This window comes from Panthera leo, chromosome D4 (assembly GCF_018350215.1).
Source record: "Panthera leo isolate Ple1 chromosome D4, P.leo_Ple1_pat1.1, whole genome shotgun sequence".
NCBI classification, from domain to species: Eukaryota; Metazoa; Chordata; class Mammalia; order Carnivora; family Felidae; genus Panthera; species Panthera leo.
The window spans coordinates 26,530,355-26,550,365 of NC_056691.1; the positions used below are offsets into that span (position 1 = coordinate 26,530,355).

The following is a 20,011-nucleotide window of genomic DNA, read 5'->3' on the forward strand; positions in this document are numbered from 1 at the left end:
GTGTATACAAAGAAAAAAGAAAAAAAAAAAAACCTTTCATCGGAGTGATTCCATTCTGAGAATCATGCTCTTTCAAATGGATGGATGGATGAATTTTTGGAAGGGAAGCAAATAATTGACAACACTGGCAAATCAATTTCCCTTTCTATTCCTATTTTTCTCATCTACAGAATGAAAACTGAACAAAATACTTTAAGCCACCCCAACTTCGCTCTAAGAACGTAAAGCTGCAGACACTAATATTGAAAGAATCACCGGGTGAACACCAGAGGGCAGCTCTACCTTCTGAATAATTTTCAGACTTTGGAAAATCTGAGGGTGGTGATAAGCTATACGACTATTCAATGGACAATCTGAACTACACTGAGAAAAATTTTAAACAACAAGGCTCAGAAAAGAATGTTATCTTCCCTGCCTTACCCTATTCTTAGACGAATCAAAATGAGGCTCAGACCAAAGTTCAGAGATTCAACTTACAATTGTTAATTATTATGTAGTGAAAAATCATGTAATTGGAAATATGAACAATATGAAACACATCAAATCAAGTTAACCTCCAAATGGACATTTTTTTTAGGTTTTTTTTTCTTTTTTTTTTTTTTTTTTTTTGAGAGAAAGAGGGAGGGAGAGACAAAGAGAGGGACAGAAAATTTCAAGCAGTCTCCACACTATCAGTGCAGAGCCTGGGGCAGGGCTCAAACCCACAAACCATGAGATCTTGACCTGAGGCAAAATCAGGAGTCAGATGCGCTTAACTGACTGAGCCACCCAGGCGCCCCTCAAATGGATATTTTAAAAATGATATCATTCAAATATCTGTTTCACAGTGGTCACCTACTGCTTTGATATTTGGGTTTACTCTCAGAGCTATTTTTCTAAAAGCATAAATTTTCTTGGATATTACAAAAGTCCCAATGATGTACAGATATTAATCTGCAACAAATTATTTCCCAAGCAAGTGCAAGGGCTATAGAACCTACCTTCATATTATAAACAAATGTTATTATCTTTTTCACCTTAAAATGTAGATAATAAAGATGTCCTTGTAAAACAGGTAAAAATATCTCACAGCAAAAAAAAAAAAAAAAAAAAAAAACAGAAATATACTAAAGTTTTAGACTTAAACATGAATCACAGAAATTAAGTTTTAATTTCAAACAATACAGTTTCATTTCTAAAATGCACATTTTAGAAATGTCTGTTCCTCATTTATAGGTCTTTTTTAACTGTCTTTTATTACTTTTGCTTTGTTTACATTTTTACTGTTTCTCTCCAAATACTGAACACAAAACTTTATTTTCTTCCATCATAAATCAAAGGACAATGAAAAACAGAAATTTCATTATCATTCTTCTGTAGAAGTAGTTAAGTATTTAAATATGTATGTTTGGAAAACAATATTATTCTAACTGGAAGAGAATACTAACTATTTCTCTGACTACTTATTAGAATTAAATGCAATAAAGTCTTCTCTAACAATAAATTCTAGTTCAATACTACCAAGTGACTTGTTGTTAAAGACAACCAATAAAATCTTGTTAAAATTGCAAACTGCCTAAATTTATACTAGCATCAGCAATAATTAGTCAAGTTTTCCTTGAAATTCCTTCACCAAAGTTAGTAACATGCTAATTATTTTCTATTCATTATTCATTATTTTTTATAACTTCTCTGGTAACGTTCCACTGGGATTTTAGGTACACGTTTATGGCTAACTGCTTTGCCCTGGTATCTGTCCTATCTTTCAGAATAACAAGTTTCAGTCAGGTGTGAGTCACCCTGGTAAGCCACACTTCTCATTTTTAGGTTAATGTAGAAGTTAGTATAGGCTAGATCACAGGCTCTCAGTTTTGTTTTAGTGCTGTTTTTTTTTTATTGTCTCATGATATCTTTATATTCAAAAATTACTGGGGACCCCCAAAGAGGTGTTATTGTCAAGGGAAACAGAAATCATCCGACAAACAACCTGAAAGACCAGGACACATCAATACAATAAAAACTACAAAACACTGCTAAAAATACTAAAGAAGATCATAAAAAAGGAATATGCTGTCCTCAAGGGTAAAAAGACTCAATGTTGTCAAAATATCAATTCTCCCCTGTGGGGCGCCTGGGTGGCTCAGTCAGTTAAGCGTCCAACTCTTGATCTCGGCTCAGGTGACAATCTCACAGTTCTGGGATCCACGCTGGGCTGGATGTGGAGCCTGCTTAAGATTCTCTCTCTCCCTCTTCCTCTGCCCCTCCCCCACTCGCTTGCAGGTACACTCTCTCTCAAAAAAAAAAAAAAAAAAAAAGAGAGAGATATCAGTTCTCCCCAAACTGATCTATAGAATCAAGGCAATCCAATAAAAATCCCAGCAGGTTATTGTGTAGAAATTATAAAACTGATGCTAAATTCACATGAAAATACAAAGAAACCTAAAATACACCAAACTTTGGAAATAAAAGAACAAAGTTGGTGGACCAACACTAATTATGAGACTCATAAAGCCACCAAGGCAGAGAGGTATCAACACCAAGATAAACATCTAAATCAGTGGAATGAAACAGAGTCCAAATACAGATCAACACATACATGACAACTAATTTTTGACAAAGATACAAATTGTTGATTGAGAGGATTTTGCAGGTATAAACAGACCAAACTTACCAAACTGCACTCTCTATGTACAGTTTGTTGCACAATGATTGTATGTCAATGAATTTGTTTACAAATTATAGGTGGCCTTAGTAAGTACTCTTGGGTAAGACAGAAACTACACAGAAATGGATGGAGCGTGTGAAAGGAGATGTAGATTGCATTTACAGACCATTTCAAATTTTTTTGGCTTTTAAGGAAATCATATATATTGGGTAGAGACAGAAGAGCAGAGTCTAAATACTGGGAAGCCCAGATCTTGTTTAAATAGTAATGAATGAAGAAGTTAAACATTCAAGACAGAAGAACAAATGATTAAAAGACCCTGAGAAGGAAAGAGGGAGGTGAAATCAATAACACAGGTGTATTAGTCTTTGACAATAAAAGAGACACATTCTCTGCTGCAATAAGTAACAAGACGATAGGCAGAGGATGGGATCAAATAAAGGGGAATATGGAAATTTTTGGTGCCAGAAATACGAGGATAATAGATTGTATTATCTCTGTGATATCATAAAGGGAGGCCATTTGTTAAGGATATGTATTTGAGATGTCTGAGGATTTCAAAGGTTTGAAGGGTAAAAGAAAGTATAAAATAATCATTACAAAAATTGAGAAAATGAACTTTCCAGAGAACCACAGTCACAAGATTGCTGGGCTCAGTTCAGGCCGATGATCAATAATTTTTAGTGATATCTGCCAAGTTAGTTCATCCTCCAATGTCATTTAGCTACTCAACAACAGTTTATCCAGAGAAAGGACTCCGTCAGATGGGTGTGATGGAAAATAAAAAACGAGGTAAAGCCATTTCAGGTATTTTCGAGAGTGTAATGATAGACAATGGATTCTACACTGGGTAAGAAAGGAGGAGGTGAATGAGAAAAAATAGAAGTCAACAGATTAGCACTCTCAGTAAGGGAGAACTCTTGTAATACAGACACTGGAGCAAGTGAGCTAGAGAGATAAAAGATTAGAGCAAGGCAAAAGAAGGATTTGACCCTTTTCTATCTATCTCAATTTATCTTACTGAATTCAGGGTTTTTCTTAGTTTATTTATTTATTGTGAGGTAGAGACAGAGAGCACAAGCAGGTAAGGGCAGAGAGAAGGAGAGACAGAATCCCAAGCAGGCTCCATGCCATCAGTGCAAAGCCCAATGGAGGCCTCGAACCCATGAACAATGAGATCATGACCCACACCAGGATCAAGAGTCGGACACTTAGTCGACTGAACCACCCAGGTGCCCCTGCATCCAGTTTTCTTCACAGAGCAGTATAACAAGTATTACTAGAAACTAGAATTTCTCTTAGATGAAGGCCATTTGCAATGATCCCAATTTAGTTCACCTAAAACAGCAGCAAAAATAACAATAAATATCCAGTAAAATCTATTTCAGGAGAAAAAAATGAAAACTAACACTAAGAGCCAGAAGTTGTCAAACTATAACTTCATATTCTTATGAACAACAAGCTAGTAATTCTAGATACTTTAGCTAATCAACAGAAATAGCATTACTTGTTCCACCTAATCCCAAAAAGAAGACTGGTGCTCCTTTTTAAAACACAGTCAGTACTTAATTCCTTTACTATAGAAATTACAGAAATACTTGAACAATGAAATTTGTTACAATGTATCACATAGTTAATACCTGGAAAACCTAACAATTTAAGGAATAAATCTTATCTAAATAAACTGTGTGGGGCACCTGGGTGGCTCGGTGTGTTGTGTCTGACTTCAGTTCAGGTTATGATCTTGTATTTCATGAGTTCGAGCCCCACATTAGGCTCTGTGCTGACAGCTCAGAGCCCAGAGCCTGCTTCGGATTCTGTGTCTCCTTCTCTCTCTGCCCGTCCCTTGTTCATGCTTTGTCTGTCTCCCTCCCTCCCTCCCTCTCTCTCTTTCTCTCTCAAAAATAAACATTAAAAAAAATTTTAGGGGCTCCTGGGCAGTTGAGCATCCGACTTCAGCTCAGGTCATGATCTCACGACTGATGGGATCAAGCCCCACGTTGGGCTCTGTGCTGACAGCTCAGAGCCTGGAGCCTACTTCAGATTCTGTGTCTCCCTCTCTCTCTGTTCCTCCCCAACTCACACTCTGTTTCTCAACAATAAATAAATAATTTTCTTTTAATTTTAAATAAACTGTGTATATACTTCTCATTAGAAAACAGAGTAAACCATACTTGTAAATGCAAAGTTGTAGTAAATGTAACATACAACACTGCTACAAAGCAAAAAAACTCTATTATCAATATTAATAAGTTGTCATTTACTGAGCCTGCTAGACGCTATTTAATATTTGCAACTTCATAGTGATAGCATTATTATTATACCCATTTTATAGACACTTAACAGGGTTAAGTAATCTAGCTAAAAAAAATTCCAAATTAGAATCAATGAGTTTGACTTTTAATGAAAGAGTCCACAGTAAAACCTTGCTAAGGACAATTTCTTGGTACATTCGAGCTTTAGTCGATATGATGCTTTAACTCAGGGGTAGTTAAAATTTTCCTGGAAAGGGCCAGACACTGTGGACTCAACAGTCTCTGTCATGATTACTCAACTCTGTCACTCTAGAGCAAAAGTGTCCAGACAATATATAAATGAAGGAGCACAGCTTGTTACAATAAAACTTTATTTATGTACACAGAAATTTCAATTTCATATAAACTTCCTGTGTCATAAATATTCTTCCCCCCCACCCCCCCAACCATTTAGAAATGTTAAAAACTATTCTTCGGGTGCCTGGGTGGTTCAGTCAGTTAAGTGCATCTGACTCTTGATTTTAGCTCAGGTCATGATCTCACAGTTCATGGGATCGAGGCCCAAGTCAGTGCTTTCCCACTGAAAGCACAGAACCTGCTTGGGATTCTCTCCCCCGCCCCCTCTCTCTGCCCCTCCCCCACTCTGTTTCTCTCTCTTTCTCTCTCTCTCTCTCTCAAAATAAATAAACTCAAAAAAAAACTATTCTTAGCTCATAAGCTATAAAAAAACAAGAGGTAGACCAAATTTGGCCCATGGGTCAGTTTGCTGACTCTTATTTTTAACTGAAAAGTTAAACATTAATAAATATTAATTTAAAAATATAAATACAACATACAATCATTTAAACATAAATAATATTTTCAAGTAGGGAGTTTCAAATAACCATTGGAGTATTATTTCCGTAACTGATACATATTGGTATTTAGAAGTACAGTACCTCTTCTCTGATACCACTTTTAACTTGCTCATCTTGAGTTACTTCATTTCATCATTGCAGATAATCTAAAAGAAAAAACGTTAATGATTTTAAACACATGATTGTTTCTAAATATTAGGTGACATAAAAGCCAGACAACTGAAAGTTTTTATTGTAAAGATAACAAGATAACACAAGAAACCAAAGAAGAATGTTTTGAGTTTTATGTGCTTCTGGCAAGCTACTTCAATGTGCAAAAATGTGTGACTAGTATAAGACCTAAAACCAGCCAGTAAAAGGTTATCAAAATCCTGGTGCTACAAAAATGCAAAAACCTAACATAATAATCTAATATCTAGTGTTAACATTTCTTTTGAGACAGTTCAAATTATCTTTCCTGTTCTTACATTCCTCCTTAAAATACTCAAACCAACCACAGCAATGTACTTACTTGTCCACCATTCACACTGTGGTCAAATACTGTTAAATGTGTACCATTATTTCTATGAGAGAGCACTTTTTAACAACAAATTGTGTACACAGTAAAAACCATCTATAATATCATCTCATTCAATATACGAAATGCACATTTTCCTTCAACAAAGTTTTATCATTAGAAAGTGCACATTATACATTTTAAAGCTTTAAATCTTGGCTTGCAGAATCTTTACAACTTTTCATATTTCTTTTGCAACTATTCACCCTCCAAAAAAGAAAAAAAAAAAAAAAGAACCCTGGACATTTTTAAATTTTATATATAAATGCTTACTGAGGCAGAATTTTGTGGCATCACTAGAAAGTTTAAAAATTACTGCCAATTCAACAAGTTTCTCACATATTTATGCAATATATAGTAATGCCATTTAGTTAAAGGGAAGGAAACATGCAAAAGAACATAACAGATTTAGAAGATACAGGTATTCTGGATGTTTTTCTTCAATTAACAAAGAACTTTCAACTTCAATAAAACACATATGATTTTTTTTCAATTTTTTCATTAACTCAATTATAAAAGAGAAAACATGTATTTTGGATTATGTATAAAAATTACATAATTGTTTTTAAGGTTACTAGAAATTTTAAATTGCTATTCTTTTAATTGACTTAAAAAAAAAAAAAACCTACCAATTGAAAGTAACTTTTTCCAATTTCCAAATTAATTAAGAATCAAAATTCCAAAGGAGGAAAAAAATCCTATGTAATTTCAAAAGCACTAATGCTGCCATAAACTTATAAAGTTAAAGTAAGTTACTTCTACTTGTTGGGTGGTAGGGTGCTCTCTAAAAATGCATTAATAGCACATCTCATGAAAAGTTCACTGCAAATCTCATTAGAACTCATAAAGTTGGGGGGCACCTGGGTGGCTCAGTCGGTTGAGTGTCTGACTTCAGCTCAGGTCACAATCTTATGGTTTGTGAGTTCGAGCCCTGCGCCAGGCTCTTTGCTGATGGCTCAGAGCCTGAAGCCTGCTTCAGATTCTGTGTCTCCCTCTCTCTCTGCCCCTCCCCCACTTGTGCTCTCTGTCTCTCAAAAATAAATAAATGTAAAAAAATAAAAAACAAAAGAACTGATAAAGTTGGATAGGTTAATGTTGGGCACTTACATCACAGCCAATTCTATTTCAACAGTTAAGAAATGATTCAAATTTCCAATTCACAATAAAATAATAGTCGAACAATAGGCATTCCTATCCTCTCCCTCCTAGGACTGAATTAAAGTAGACAGCGGCAATAAAGAGAAATTAAGTTATGTTGAAGCCCCACAGTGCCAAAAAGGAAACAAAAGTTGGGGATGGGAGGTAGGTGCCTTGTCCAGAAGAACTCAGGACACTTGGAACCCAGGGACTAGAAGATGCCAAGTAAAACAGAAAGAGACTGCTTGGCAGCTAACTAAAACCTTCTAATCCCAACTTCTTACCTCCTCCATACCTCATACCTCACCATTGTGGGAAATGTTCAACAGCTAGTCACAGAACTCCTGACAAATAATCTTCACTAAAGAAACTGACAACCTCAAAGAATTCTGCTTTCTGGGACTAAAGAGTTCCCCAGGAAAAAGGCCAGCTCTCAATCCCATCATCCTAGAGCTAAACCAGTATGGTCACTTTTTATAGCCTAAGGCCAGAGTGTCCCCAGAGAACTTGGGAACTTTCTGTTTTGAAAGTCTGTGTCCATTACAGTATCACATACTAAAAAGAGGCACCTACAGAAGTGCTGCATTTCACCAAGTTTGTGGCTTTGCCAACCAAGTGTGACAAAGCAAGAAAGGGGCAGAGAAACTGAGAATGTATAACAAGGGCATAATGATAAAAACTGACCATGAAGTTTAGGTATAATCTACTCATTCCTCTTTATGGGGTCATTCTCATCACCATAAAATCATGTTATTTCCGAGTCTTGAAGGGAAAAACAACCTCTCTTGTTCCCACTTCCTCAATCCTCAATCAAGTCTCATTTAGTTGTTTACACACATTGCCAACCAGTCCTCTCTTCCCATCCTCTCCTAAACACACTCCAGCCAGATTCTCCCCATCCCACTTGTCTGTGTCAGTGACCTCCATGTCCCTAAATCTAACTGTCAACTCTCAGTCTTCATCTTATTTGTCCTATCAGCAGCATTTGATAGAACTGGTCACTCCTTTTTCTTGGAAATACTTTCCTCATTTGGCCATACTTTCTAAGCTTCCCTCACTGGATGCCCCAGGCTCATTTCTTTCTCATCTGTTTCTAACTCCAGTCTCTTCCTTGGTGACCTCATCCAGTCTCATGACTACTCAACATCTCCACTTAGATCTCTAATAATATCAAAACTCAACATATCCAAAACTGATCTCCTGACCCGCTCTCCCCTACCAAGTATGCCCTCACCTAAGCTTTTCCAACTGTAAAGACAATTCTCTCTTCAGTTCTCAGTACAAGGCCTTAACTTCCTCCTCGGCTCCTATCTTACATCCCACATCCAATGCATCAGCAAGTTCTGATAATTCTACTTTCAAAATACATCCAGAATCTGATCACTCCACCATAGCTACTACAATGGTCAAGCAAGCCATCCTCATTAGTTTCCCTTCTACCTCTGGCCTCCGACAGTCTATTCTCAACACAACATCCTGACTGATCCTATTAAACCCTTGGGGAAATAAAAGTGGGGGGGGGGGGGGGAACATTAGGTAAATCTTGTCACCACTCTGCTCAATGTCCTGCAACGCTGCCCATTTCGGTGGCACTAAGGGCCCTAGGTGAATACCCCCAGCCATTCCCCTCCCTGACTTCATCTCCTACCTACAACTCTCCTCACTCACACTGCTCTAGACACACTGTCTGTGCCTCCTTGCTTTCTTCCCACTCTTACCTTAATGCCTTTGCCCAAGCTGTTTCCTCTATCCAAAATGTTCTCCTGCCAGATAGTCTAATGACCAAACAACTCCCATACTTGTTTTGCTTGAGTATCACCTTTTCAATAAAGTCTAAATTTCAACCATCCTATTTAATTTTGTAAACCAGATCCAGACCCCAGCATACCTACTGTCCCTTGCCTGAATCTACTCTCTTTTCTTCTGGAGCACTTACCACCTTCTAACACTGGATGATTCACAAATTACTGAACACTTGTAAGACTGTACTATGCAATAACTGATAATATATGAACATGCATCAAAACAACTTTCAAGGGAACAGTTTAGTTTTATAAACTTACAAATGTTCAACAGATACCCCATCAAACCATATATATCAATCCTGTAATCAAATTCATCCCAGACCCTTACCAGTTTATCACTACTGATGACTACCAAGGCAACCACAGTAGGTACCTTCATTTTCTTGAGGTTCTGAGGAAAAAGTGATAGCAACCCACAGTCCTTGGTATGCCCACCTAAGAAATCACACGGTCTAATATCTAATATCTCGCTGGCCAATATTTTACTCATTTAATCACCTTGTAAACTAGACAATTTACTTAACTCTGTGTATTGCTTACTATCTATATTTCCCTGCTAGAATTAAAGCTCCATATAGACAAAAATCTGTTTTGCTTACTAAATGCCTCCCAAGTATCTAGAAGAGAGCCAGCACACTGCAGGTGCTAAATAAGGATACTTAATATTTTGTCTTCCTATCTAGAAACAAAAGTCTTGAAGAACAATGTTGACATCTATACTGACAATGTTCCATGGATAGCTGGCTTCATCTGAAGATTTGTCACTCTTGTTTAAAAAAAAAACAAAAGCTGACTTCACGACACAGTGTTTTCTTCACAAAGAGGTGCTAGTGTCAAAAACTCTGGCAGGTGAGAGGAAAAAGTTGCTTGAAACTACAAAAAATGATTAACTTTATTAAACAAAAACCTGTTCACTTGAAAATATTTATGGGTGCCTGGGTGGCTGAGTCGGTTGAGCGTTTGACTTCAGCTCAGGTCGTGATCTCATGGTCCGTGGGTTCGAGCCCCGCGTTGGGCTCTGTGCTGACAGCTCAGAGCCTGGAGCCTGTTTTGGATTCTGTGTCTCCCTCTCTCTCTGCCCCTCCCCCGCTCACAGTCTGTCTGTCTGTCTGTCTCTCTCTCTCTCTCCCCCTTCCTCCCTCCCTCTCTCTCTTGAAAAATAAACATTAAAAAAAATTTTAAAGAAAAAATAAAAACCAATGTTTAAAGAACTATGTTACAACCTGAACAAGGAGCATATGAATCTCCTGTTACATCCAGAAGTGCAGTGACTTAGTGCATGAGGAGTTCTCAACAGGGTGTCAGCGCTGAAAGGTGAAGTGCAGAGTACTTTCACACAGTAGGCTATGTGCTTGGAGAAAAAAGGCTGCCTACTGAAACCAGCCAACTTAGCAAACACTTGTTATCACGTGAAACAAGTGAATGACTTTGCAAGACCTTAGAGAAAATGTTTTGACTTCAAGTGACAAGATTATTGGGGAGAAAATCAGATGACAAACAAAAATCATAAAACTGCTCCTACTGCTGCTTGGGTTTGAGAGTGAAAAAGGGTATCTGTAAATCTCAAGTCTTGCGGACCTAGAAGAACAAAATTGAAAAGCAAAATTAAACAGGATTTCCTCCTTATTTTCAAACAAGTGTAAGACTGAATGAGGAACCCCTCCTCCGAATCTACTGCTCAGGCTGAGAACTTGACTTTGAGGAAGAAGAATTTCATATGCTATGGTCTAATTACACACTCAAGATGAGACTTCCTGATCTGTCCCTAAAAGAGTTCTCAGTGTCTACAAACGAGTAGTATCCTGAAAATCTTAGGAAAGTAATGAACATTTCGCTGTAGGCTTTCAACCTCTCATGCAAGAAAGATTTTGTTTTTTAATAGCATCAAGAGCCAGGAAGAAATAATCTTATGTTGGTTGAAATGAAATCTGTGAATGGTTATTTCAAGTTCAACATAGAAAGCAAAAACAAGTTTCATGAGAGATAAACTTCATTCTTTTGGCTTCAAAAAATAACAATTTTATTGTATAAAGCCTTTTCATAAAAAATCAACACATATAATCATTCATAACTTCTGAACCTATATTCACTCAAGTGAGTGAGTGGGAAAAAAAGTTTGTTTTTTTCAAATTCTTATATAAATTGTATATTAGGCTCTATTTTCGTTAATATTATTTTAACCTATTGTTTTTAGTAGCTTTGCTATTTGACACTGTTAATGTTCACATTGTATTTTTTTTTTATTTTTTTTTATTTGTTTTTTCTTTGAATGTATACATTGTAAACAACATTAATTAGAATCAACTTAAAGTGGTACTGGCAAAAAGACAGAAAACCAGACCAACAGAATAGACCTTAAAGTCTAGAAATAAGTGCACACATCTCTGGCCGACTGATTTTTGGCAAGGTTACCAAGTCCACTCAGTGAAGAAAGAATATGAGCACCCCTCAGAGATATTGTGGGTTCAGTTCCAGACCACTGTAATGAAGCGAGTATCATAATAAGGCAAGTCAAATAAATTGTTTGGTTTCCCAGCACATATAAAAGCCTTGTCTACACTATACTGTAGTCAATTAAGTGTGCAAAGCACAATATCTAAAAAAAAAAAAAAAACAATGTGCATACCTTAATTAAAAAGTACTTCATTGCTAAAAAGTGCTAACCATCATGTAAGTTTTCAGCAAATCAGAATCACTGACTGCAGATCACCATAATAAATATAATAATGAAAAAGTTTGAAATAATGTGAGAATTACCAAAATGTGACACACACAAAGTGAGCAAATGCGTTGGAAAAATGGTGCCAACAGGCTTGTTAGATACAGCATTGCCACAAACCTTCAATTTATAAAAAACAGTATCTGTGAAATGCAATAAAGCAAAGCACAAGAAAGTGAAGTATGTCTGTAGTCCCTTCTATGCTGGGACAGCGTGACTTCCACATGCAAAAGAATGAAGTTGGTACTCAAACCGTATTATAAAAATTAACTCAAAATGGATCAGTGACCCCAATATAAGTGCTAAAACTTTCAGTAGAAAACACGGAGGTTAATCTGCAGGACCTGGAATTGGCAAGAGATTCTCCACTGCAGCAACAAAAGCACAACCAACAAAAGAAAAAAAAAGGTAAGGTGGACTTCAAAATTTAAAGCTTTTTGTGCATCAAAGGACACTATCAAGAAAGTGAAAAGCAAACACAGAATGGGAGAAAATATTTGCATTTATATATCCGATAAGAGTTTTGTAGCCAAATATATATACAACTTCTCCAACTCAACAACCAAAAGAGAACTCAATTTAAAAACGAGCAAAGGACTTGAGGGGCGCCTGGCTGGCTCAGTCGGTAAAGCATGCAACCTTAGGACTTGAATAGACATTTCTTCAAAGAAAATATTCAAATGACCAATAGGCACATGAAAAGATGTTCAACATCATTAGTCATTAGAGAAATGCAAATCAAAATCACAGTATTACTTCATACCAACTAGGATGTCTATAATTTAAAAAACAGTAAATAGGGGTTGAAAATGTGGATAAACTAAAACCCTCATTTGTGGCTGGTGGGAATAATGTAAAATGGTGCAACCATGTAGAAAACAGTTTGGCAGTTCCTCAAGCTAAATGTAAAATACCATATGACCCAGCAACTCTACTCCAAAGTACACACCCAAGAACTGAAAACAGTGACTTGAAGAGATAATTGTCATTAATGTCCATAGAAGCATTATTCACAATAGCCAAAAGTAGAAAAAATCCAGGTGTCCACTAACAGATGAAGGGACAACATGTGGTAGATACACACAATGGAATATTATTCAGCTTTTTATAAAAAGGAATGAGGTTCTTGTATATGCTATAACATGAACCTTGAAAATATTATGTAAAGTGAAATAAGCTAGAAACAAAGCAACAAAAATCATATGCCCCCACCTATATGAAATACCTAGAATTGGCAAATTCATAGACATATAAAATAGATTTTAGAAGTTAGCAGGGGTTGAAGATAAGAGAATGTAGGGAGTCATAGTCTAATAATTAAAAAGTGTCTGCAGTGACAAAAAATTTCAGAAATAGTGGTGATGGCCGTACAACTTTGTGAATGCAATTAATGCCACTGAATCAAAAGCTAAAAAATGGTTACACAGGCCAATTTTATATTAGATATGTTTTACCACAACAAAAAAATACAAAACATTAACTTACATTATTTATTTAAATTAGGTCTATCCTATCTTTTATAAAAATGAATTCATTTTACTTTAAGTCAGTTAAACAGAAATGTATTATCTTTACCACATGAGGTTTTAAAAATCATGAAAAGGAAGAAAGATTAGTTTCCAGAATGGTAAGGTAATTTTAACTACCTATTTGCTTTTCACATAAGGTTAAAGTCTTTTTTGTATGCTTTAAATAAAGAAAAATAAAACTACTTTTGTATACATCATATACCACAAGGCATAATTTATTAATGTCTTGTGTAGTAAAAATTCGTAGTAAGACTCCTTAGGCCTACTTGTATAAAGTAAAAAAAATAAAGTGGGAAATTTAAGGAAAGGAAAACCTGTTTTTCCTACCTGCATTACTAACTCACATTAGAGTTCATACTGTTTGTGGGGATGGAGATCCACACAAAAGAGCAGACTAATTAAACAGCCACAATAAACCGATGTGCAGGAAAATACTCTCTTTCAAAAGAGCATTAGCAGTCATTACTGAGGTACTATTATACAGACTTAAAATTTCAATTACACCCCGCCAACTCTGAGCCTCATAAGGCCCCGAAGGCCTACTGTCCTGCCATGTGCAATCCCATCCAGCAAGAAGGGCTCTCCACCCAGCTAGTTCCACCATCAGCTGAACCAGCTGCACCCCACTCAGTCCTCAAGCTGTCAGTGCCTTGCCCTGCCAGCCCTCAGAATTATTCAAACAAATTAATCACATCCTCCCATGAGGGCAGTCCTTTTGTTATTTCATCCATTTGTTACTACAAAGCCTGCCTCCCATGGCCACTGTGACTGGTTCACTCTACTCCCAAATGCAACTTCCATGAGGCATGCAGTATCCTCCTCTCCCATGTTGTGAGTATTTGACGAATAAACTGTTGTTAGTAGCATCTGGTCAAAGTCAGGCAGTAGCCATCTCATACCATTTAAGACATAAGATCCCTCCTTCACCAATGAATTGATCAGAAGAACAATTATCAGAACTAATTATCACAGCTGCTAACACAGATGTTCTAATTTTTATGCAGGAATTTCCTGAGACCTGAAAATTATCTCGTGGACCCTTTGGGGTATAGAGAAAGGCCAGTAGACAGGACTGGTGTAGCCATAACAGGTCTTGGCCCAGTGTGGTTCTACAGCTAGTTAAGTACAGCAGGACATTCCTGATCACCATAGCCTCCTGACCACCACAGTTTCCTGATTTTAATTATTCTTTTTTTATAAAGTAAAACTTCAGTTTACTCATCTGTTTATCACACAGTACATGAGTACACGAGGTAAAGTGTTTCACATTACATATTCCTCTTCCAACTCCTTGGAATGTTCACTTCTTTGGTTAAAAGGAGAGACTAGACATGAGGGGCAGGCAATGCTTACATAACTGAAATAAAGTTGAGGAGGGGGCAAGGGCACCTACGTGGCTCAGTCAGTTGAGCATCTGACGTCAGCTGAGATCATGATCTCACAGTTTGTGGGTTCAAGCACTGCACCGGGCTCCGTTCTGTCAGAGCCCACTTCAGATCCTCTGTCCCCCCTTCTCTCCACCTCTCCCCCACTCACACTGTCTCTCAAAAAATAAATACTTAAAAAAAAATTGAGGAGGGGCAATGCTAACATCACCCTGGCAGGGATGGGCAAAGGGGACTGTTAGTCACAGCTATTTTCTAGAACTGTTAGCTGGAAACAAAGGAGCACCACTCCTGGACGCTCTTGCTGTCATGGGCCTCAGTCAGCCCCACCACACAGGTACAGCAGCGCTTTTGGGTAGTTGCCTTTGGTGCCTCACTGGATGCAGCAGTACAAGGACTCGCCACACTTTCTCTTGAATTCAGACCTAATTTTCAACATGTCCACTGAGAGAGACCATGACTCTAATCAGTACTTTACTGGGGCACCTGCCTGGCTCAGTCAGTACAGCATGCAACTCCTGATCTCAGGGTCCTGAGTTCGAGCCCCACAGTGGGTGCAGAGATTACTTTAAAAATTTAAGATTTAATCAGGACTTTATCACGAGTCCTTCTGCCCTTCCTGGAGTCATATAGTCAGCAAAATATAGGGGCTTGTTCTGAATGCACAGCCCCGGCTTCGGGAAAGCATTTTCCAGATCTCCTTTGACCTCCTTCTTGATGCTGTCCAGCGTGTCATACTTTCTGGATGTGTCACACACTTCACTTGTTTTGATGCTGATCCACTTGGGCACATCAGTTCCTTTCCTCTTCACTCCAGCATCATAGAGATCCCAGGCACCTTGGTCCATCAATCAGTTCATAACCAATGACAGAGCCATCCTCTGCTCTTCTACCCTTTGCGAGGGCAACCATCAGCTTGCAGAAGTCACCAGATGTGTCAGAAACAATAACCTCCAGATCAATCTTGTACATTTCCTCATAGACTCTATTAATTTTCTGAAGCTCCTAGTTGGTCCCTGAGCAGACGATCGCAATGAGGGAGTCCTCATGAGTGCCCAGGCCCTTCATGGAGGATTTCAGCACAGAAGCATCATACTGAACAGGTGTTTGCAACAGGCCCCAAAACACGGTCTCCAGGCTGACTTCAGTGCTGATACAAGTTCCCTTTTGGTCCTTCTCTGGTGGGGAAGGCAACATCCTGTTTCTGTTCATTGTTGAGGCTGGTCAAAATGGTTGACAATGGTGACCTCATCCACACCTTTGGTCTTGATAGCTGTTTCAATGTTCAGAGCATCACACTCAGTATCAAAATTGGTATATGCAAAATTGGCATCACCAACCAGCATGAACTTGGGGGTGGGAGTTTTCACCCTCCAAGCTGAGCTTGCAGAGAACGTCGTGAACAGCAGACATTCTGAAAGAAGCTAGGCCAGACGCCGAGAGCCGCAAGCATCCCCAGTTGTGGAGTCAACAGTATCCTGATTTTAAAATATCAGTGTGGTTCTAGGAATGAAGATCTGAAAGCAATTTCACAACTAGACAGGTCTCTTAATCATAAAAGAGACAATATCTCCCTTGGTCTCTCAGTTTTGTGTAGAGGTTTTGGGAGTTGTTCCTTAAAGCTCAACCTAGAATCTCTTTCTTTAAATCTCCGAACAATTCCGTAAACCAATTAAAACCCGTGCCAGGTATTGATTTATTGCCCCTCATCTCTAAAATCACCATTTTTGCCTGCTCTGTGAAAACGGATGTGTGCCCTTAAAATACTAATTTCTTTGCCAGCTGGCAAGACATTAAGCTTTGTCAAGAGGGCACTGGAAAGACATTGCAGAGGAAAAGGATTTTGCTTCCTGGCTCCGGGGTGTTCACTTGGCTGCAGCAGCCAAGGCTTCTCTGGGACCCATTCCTGCAACAAGGATGGTTTCTACAGCACCAGGCTCCTACAGCACATGCAGCCTCTCCAACAGGGGTCTACGCTGCTCTGTAGCAGAGGGCCTCCGGTGAGACATCTCCCCATGAACAGCTTTCCCTGGCACCCTACAAGGTGAACATGCAGCAAATTCCACTAGTGTCACACCACACCTACTTGCCTTGACCTTACCTTTTTCAACAAGTCTTCAGTGGGGAAGAGGGGCCCACTCTATCTCAGCCTTGGGGCCAGTAACCAGCTATCCCACTATTCTTTAGAGTTATCTTTACTTCTTGCTGACAAATCCCTCAATTCTCCAATCCCTGTTACAGTCAATAATTTTTTATATTAATCTTTCCCTGTTAAATTACCGTGTGGTTTCTATTTCCTGATTGGACCCAGACTGATATATCCCAGCAAACTACTTAGTACTCTAACATAAATAAACCTTCTCTGCCTAAGGTGTCTGAGTGAATTTCGTTCTCTGAAATTCAAACTTCAATTTTCTTTTTCAAAAAGACTTTTGTGAGGAAAAATCATACAATCAGAGATTAGAAAAATCTATGACCTCATTTTTTAATTAGCAAGTGATACTAATTAATCATAGGTTTTAAGTATTAATTCTGAGAATTGTATTCCTAGATCAGCCTATTAAATACTTTAACTGTAAAATTAACTCCATCTTAGAGTACTATCATTCTTGTTATGCTTAACTACTATTTAAAAAGTTAGTCTACAATGAGATACCACTTCTCACCCACTAGCATGGCTATAATAGTTTTTAAAACTTTTTTTTTTTTAACGTTTATTTATTTTTGAGACAGAGAGAGACAGAGCATGAACGGGGGAGGGTCAGAGAGAGGGAGACACAGAATCTGAAACTGGCTCCAGGCTCTGAGCTGTCAGCCCAGAGCCCAACGCGGGGCTCGAACTCACGGACCGCAAGATCATGACTTGAGCTGAAGTCGGCCGCTTAACTGACTGAGCCACTCAGGCGCCCCTAGTTTTTAAAAAATACAGACAATAACAAGCATTAGCAAGGATGTGAAAAACTGGAATCCTTATACATTGTTGATAGGAATTTAAAACGGTACAGCTGCTTTGAAAACAATCTAACAGTTCCTCAAAAGGTTAAACAAAAAGAAACCATGTGACCCAACTATTCCATTTCTAAGTATATACTCAAAGAAATGAAAATTTATATCCACACAAAAATTTGTACACAAATGTTCCTAACAGCATTATTCATAACCAAAAAGTGGAAATAACCCAAATGTCCACCAACCAATGAATGGATAAATGAAATGTGGTATAGCTATATAGAATATTATTCAATGATAAAAAGAAACAAAGGACTGATATATGCTACATAAATGAACCTTGAAAATATATTAAATAAAAGGAAGCCAGTCATGAAAGACAACATCATTGTATGATTCCATTTATATGAAATATCCAGAATAGGTAAATCTATACAGAGAGTAGATTAACGCTTATCTAGGACTAGAAGAGAATGGGGTGGGGCTGGGGAAGGAGACACACTAAAAGGATGTGGGATTTCTTTTTGGGGCAATAAAAATGTTCGAAAATTCACTGTGGTGATGGCTACACAACTCTGTGAATATACTAAAGGGCACTGAATTGCATATTTTAAAGGGAAAATTGTATGGTATGTGAGTTATATCTCAATAAAGCTGTTAAAAAAAAAGGTTAGTCACTGCAGGAACTTTCTAATTCAATCCATCCTTAAATTAGGGTTAAGGGCTTAACACTCTCTGTAGTTCAGTGCCTGATTCCCACAATAGAATACAATATCCCTTTTACACAAAAGCAAAACTACTGACCCACCTGGGTCTTTAGGGAGAAAAAAAAACACAATCCTGCTATGCTGCACATAAAAAAAAAATCCGCAGTATACATTTCCCAAAATGGCGGGGGGGGGGGGGGGGGGGGGGGGGGGGGAAGTGTCTGTATAACTTGACTTTTATATATATTTAAAGGTGGCTTGAACTTGAATTAAATGTGGGCATATGGCCTTGGCAGAAAACCACATAAGCAAGATCAACTCACTCAACCTAGCCCACACATAAGAAAAAAGCAATTTTATATACTCTAGCTCAAGAAAAGTATTGGATTTTCTGATTTGTGTTTTAGATTCTCCTGATCTTTTGCTCTCAACTAGAGCTAGTTCCAGAGCCCAAGAAACCAAAACTGAAGGCCTCAGGTTCCACTGGCTTAAGCTTAAAATCAAACCTATCAGCCAAGTCAGTACGTGTGCATAAACACACTTCATACATGTAAGCCTGTCCTAATTTCCATTCCACAAACAAGCCATAAAAGAAATTCTGGCACACGCCCCAAAGTTAAGGTTATATTTTCTAAATATATATACCTCACAAACATACATGGTTTTTAATGTATTTCAAATCAAACTGCTAAAAATGCAAAGAAACATACACTATTCACATGAAATCTTTTAAATACAGTCTGAGGAAATATGATTCCTTTTCACTTGCATTGTTTAAACAACCTGGTTCTATTCCTATTCAACCAGAACAACTTCACTATTTTACTCTCAAATGTCCACAAATGGGCCTCCCTACAAGATATAATTAGGCAAAATTTCCACTGTTTAAAAACTTTGGGGAAGCACTGCTCTAGTCAACAATGATTACCTTTGCTGTTAAATAGTAGACATTGTTCTTATTGTAGTGGATATGGACAACTAAGGAAAGACTGCAGTTAAAGATCTGGGTAGTTGGTTCTACTGCGAGGAACCGGGAAACAAGTACACTGAAAAGGCATCATCTTTTGTCAGCTTTCTCTAATTGTTTCATTATCTGAAAAGAAGAAATCACTTTTCAAGAACATAAGGCAGCTACTATTCCCCCACACCAGCTATGTCAATGTGATGGAAAACTGTAAATTCTGATTACTGAATAAGAAACATCCCAAAGAATATGACCATACCCTTGGCAGCAACCTTGAAGGAACAGTGAGAAATTTTAAGGGAAGAAGGTATACAGTATCTGTTGTCTAAGGAAAGAGAAGTAACATTCCCAGCAAAAGGCATATAAAAATCATTTCCATTTAAATTGAAAGAAATATATATATTGGACACAGTCTGCATATACTAACCCACATCTCCATATACATTGACCTACTCTAAATTACTACTATTAGAGTATACAGTTTCATCTAGTTACCTTATTCGT

The 20,011-nt window shown here is 37.7% G+C and overlaps 1 protein-coding gene and 1 pseudogene across 5 annotated transcripts in view; both read right to left on the reverse strand.

Moving 5' to 3' along the window:
• The window catches only part of AGTPBP1 (ATP/GTP binding carboxypeptidase 1), a 159,799-nt gene that overhangs the window by 130,032 nt on the left and 9,756 nt on the right, over positions 1-20,011 (reverse strand). For 3 of the 5 annotated variants that reach the window (XM_042912511.1, XM_042912513.1, XM_042912514.1), the window contains exon 2: positions 5,838-5,902. The exons of 1 other annotated variant lie outside the window; for it this stretch is intronic. In XM_042912511.1, coding sequence (XP_042768445.1) covers positions 5,838-5,869 — 32 coding nt within the window. In that variant the 5' untranslated portion in view covers positions 5,870-5,902. Of the gene's footprint in view, positions 1-5,837; positions 5,903-10,477; positions 10,833-20,011 lie in introns of those variants that run through there. One more of the 5 variants, XM_042912512.1, reaches the window with a different exon arrangement.
• Positions 15,015-16,348, reverse strand: LOC122204810 (annotated as a pseudogene).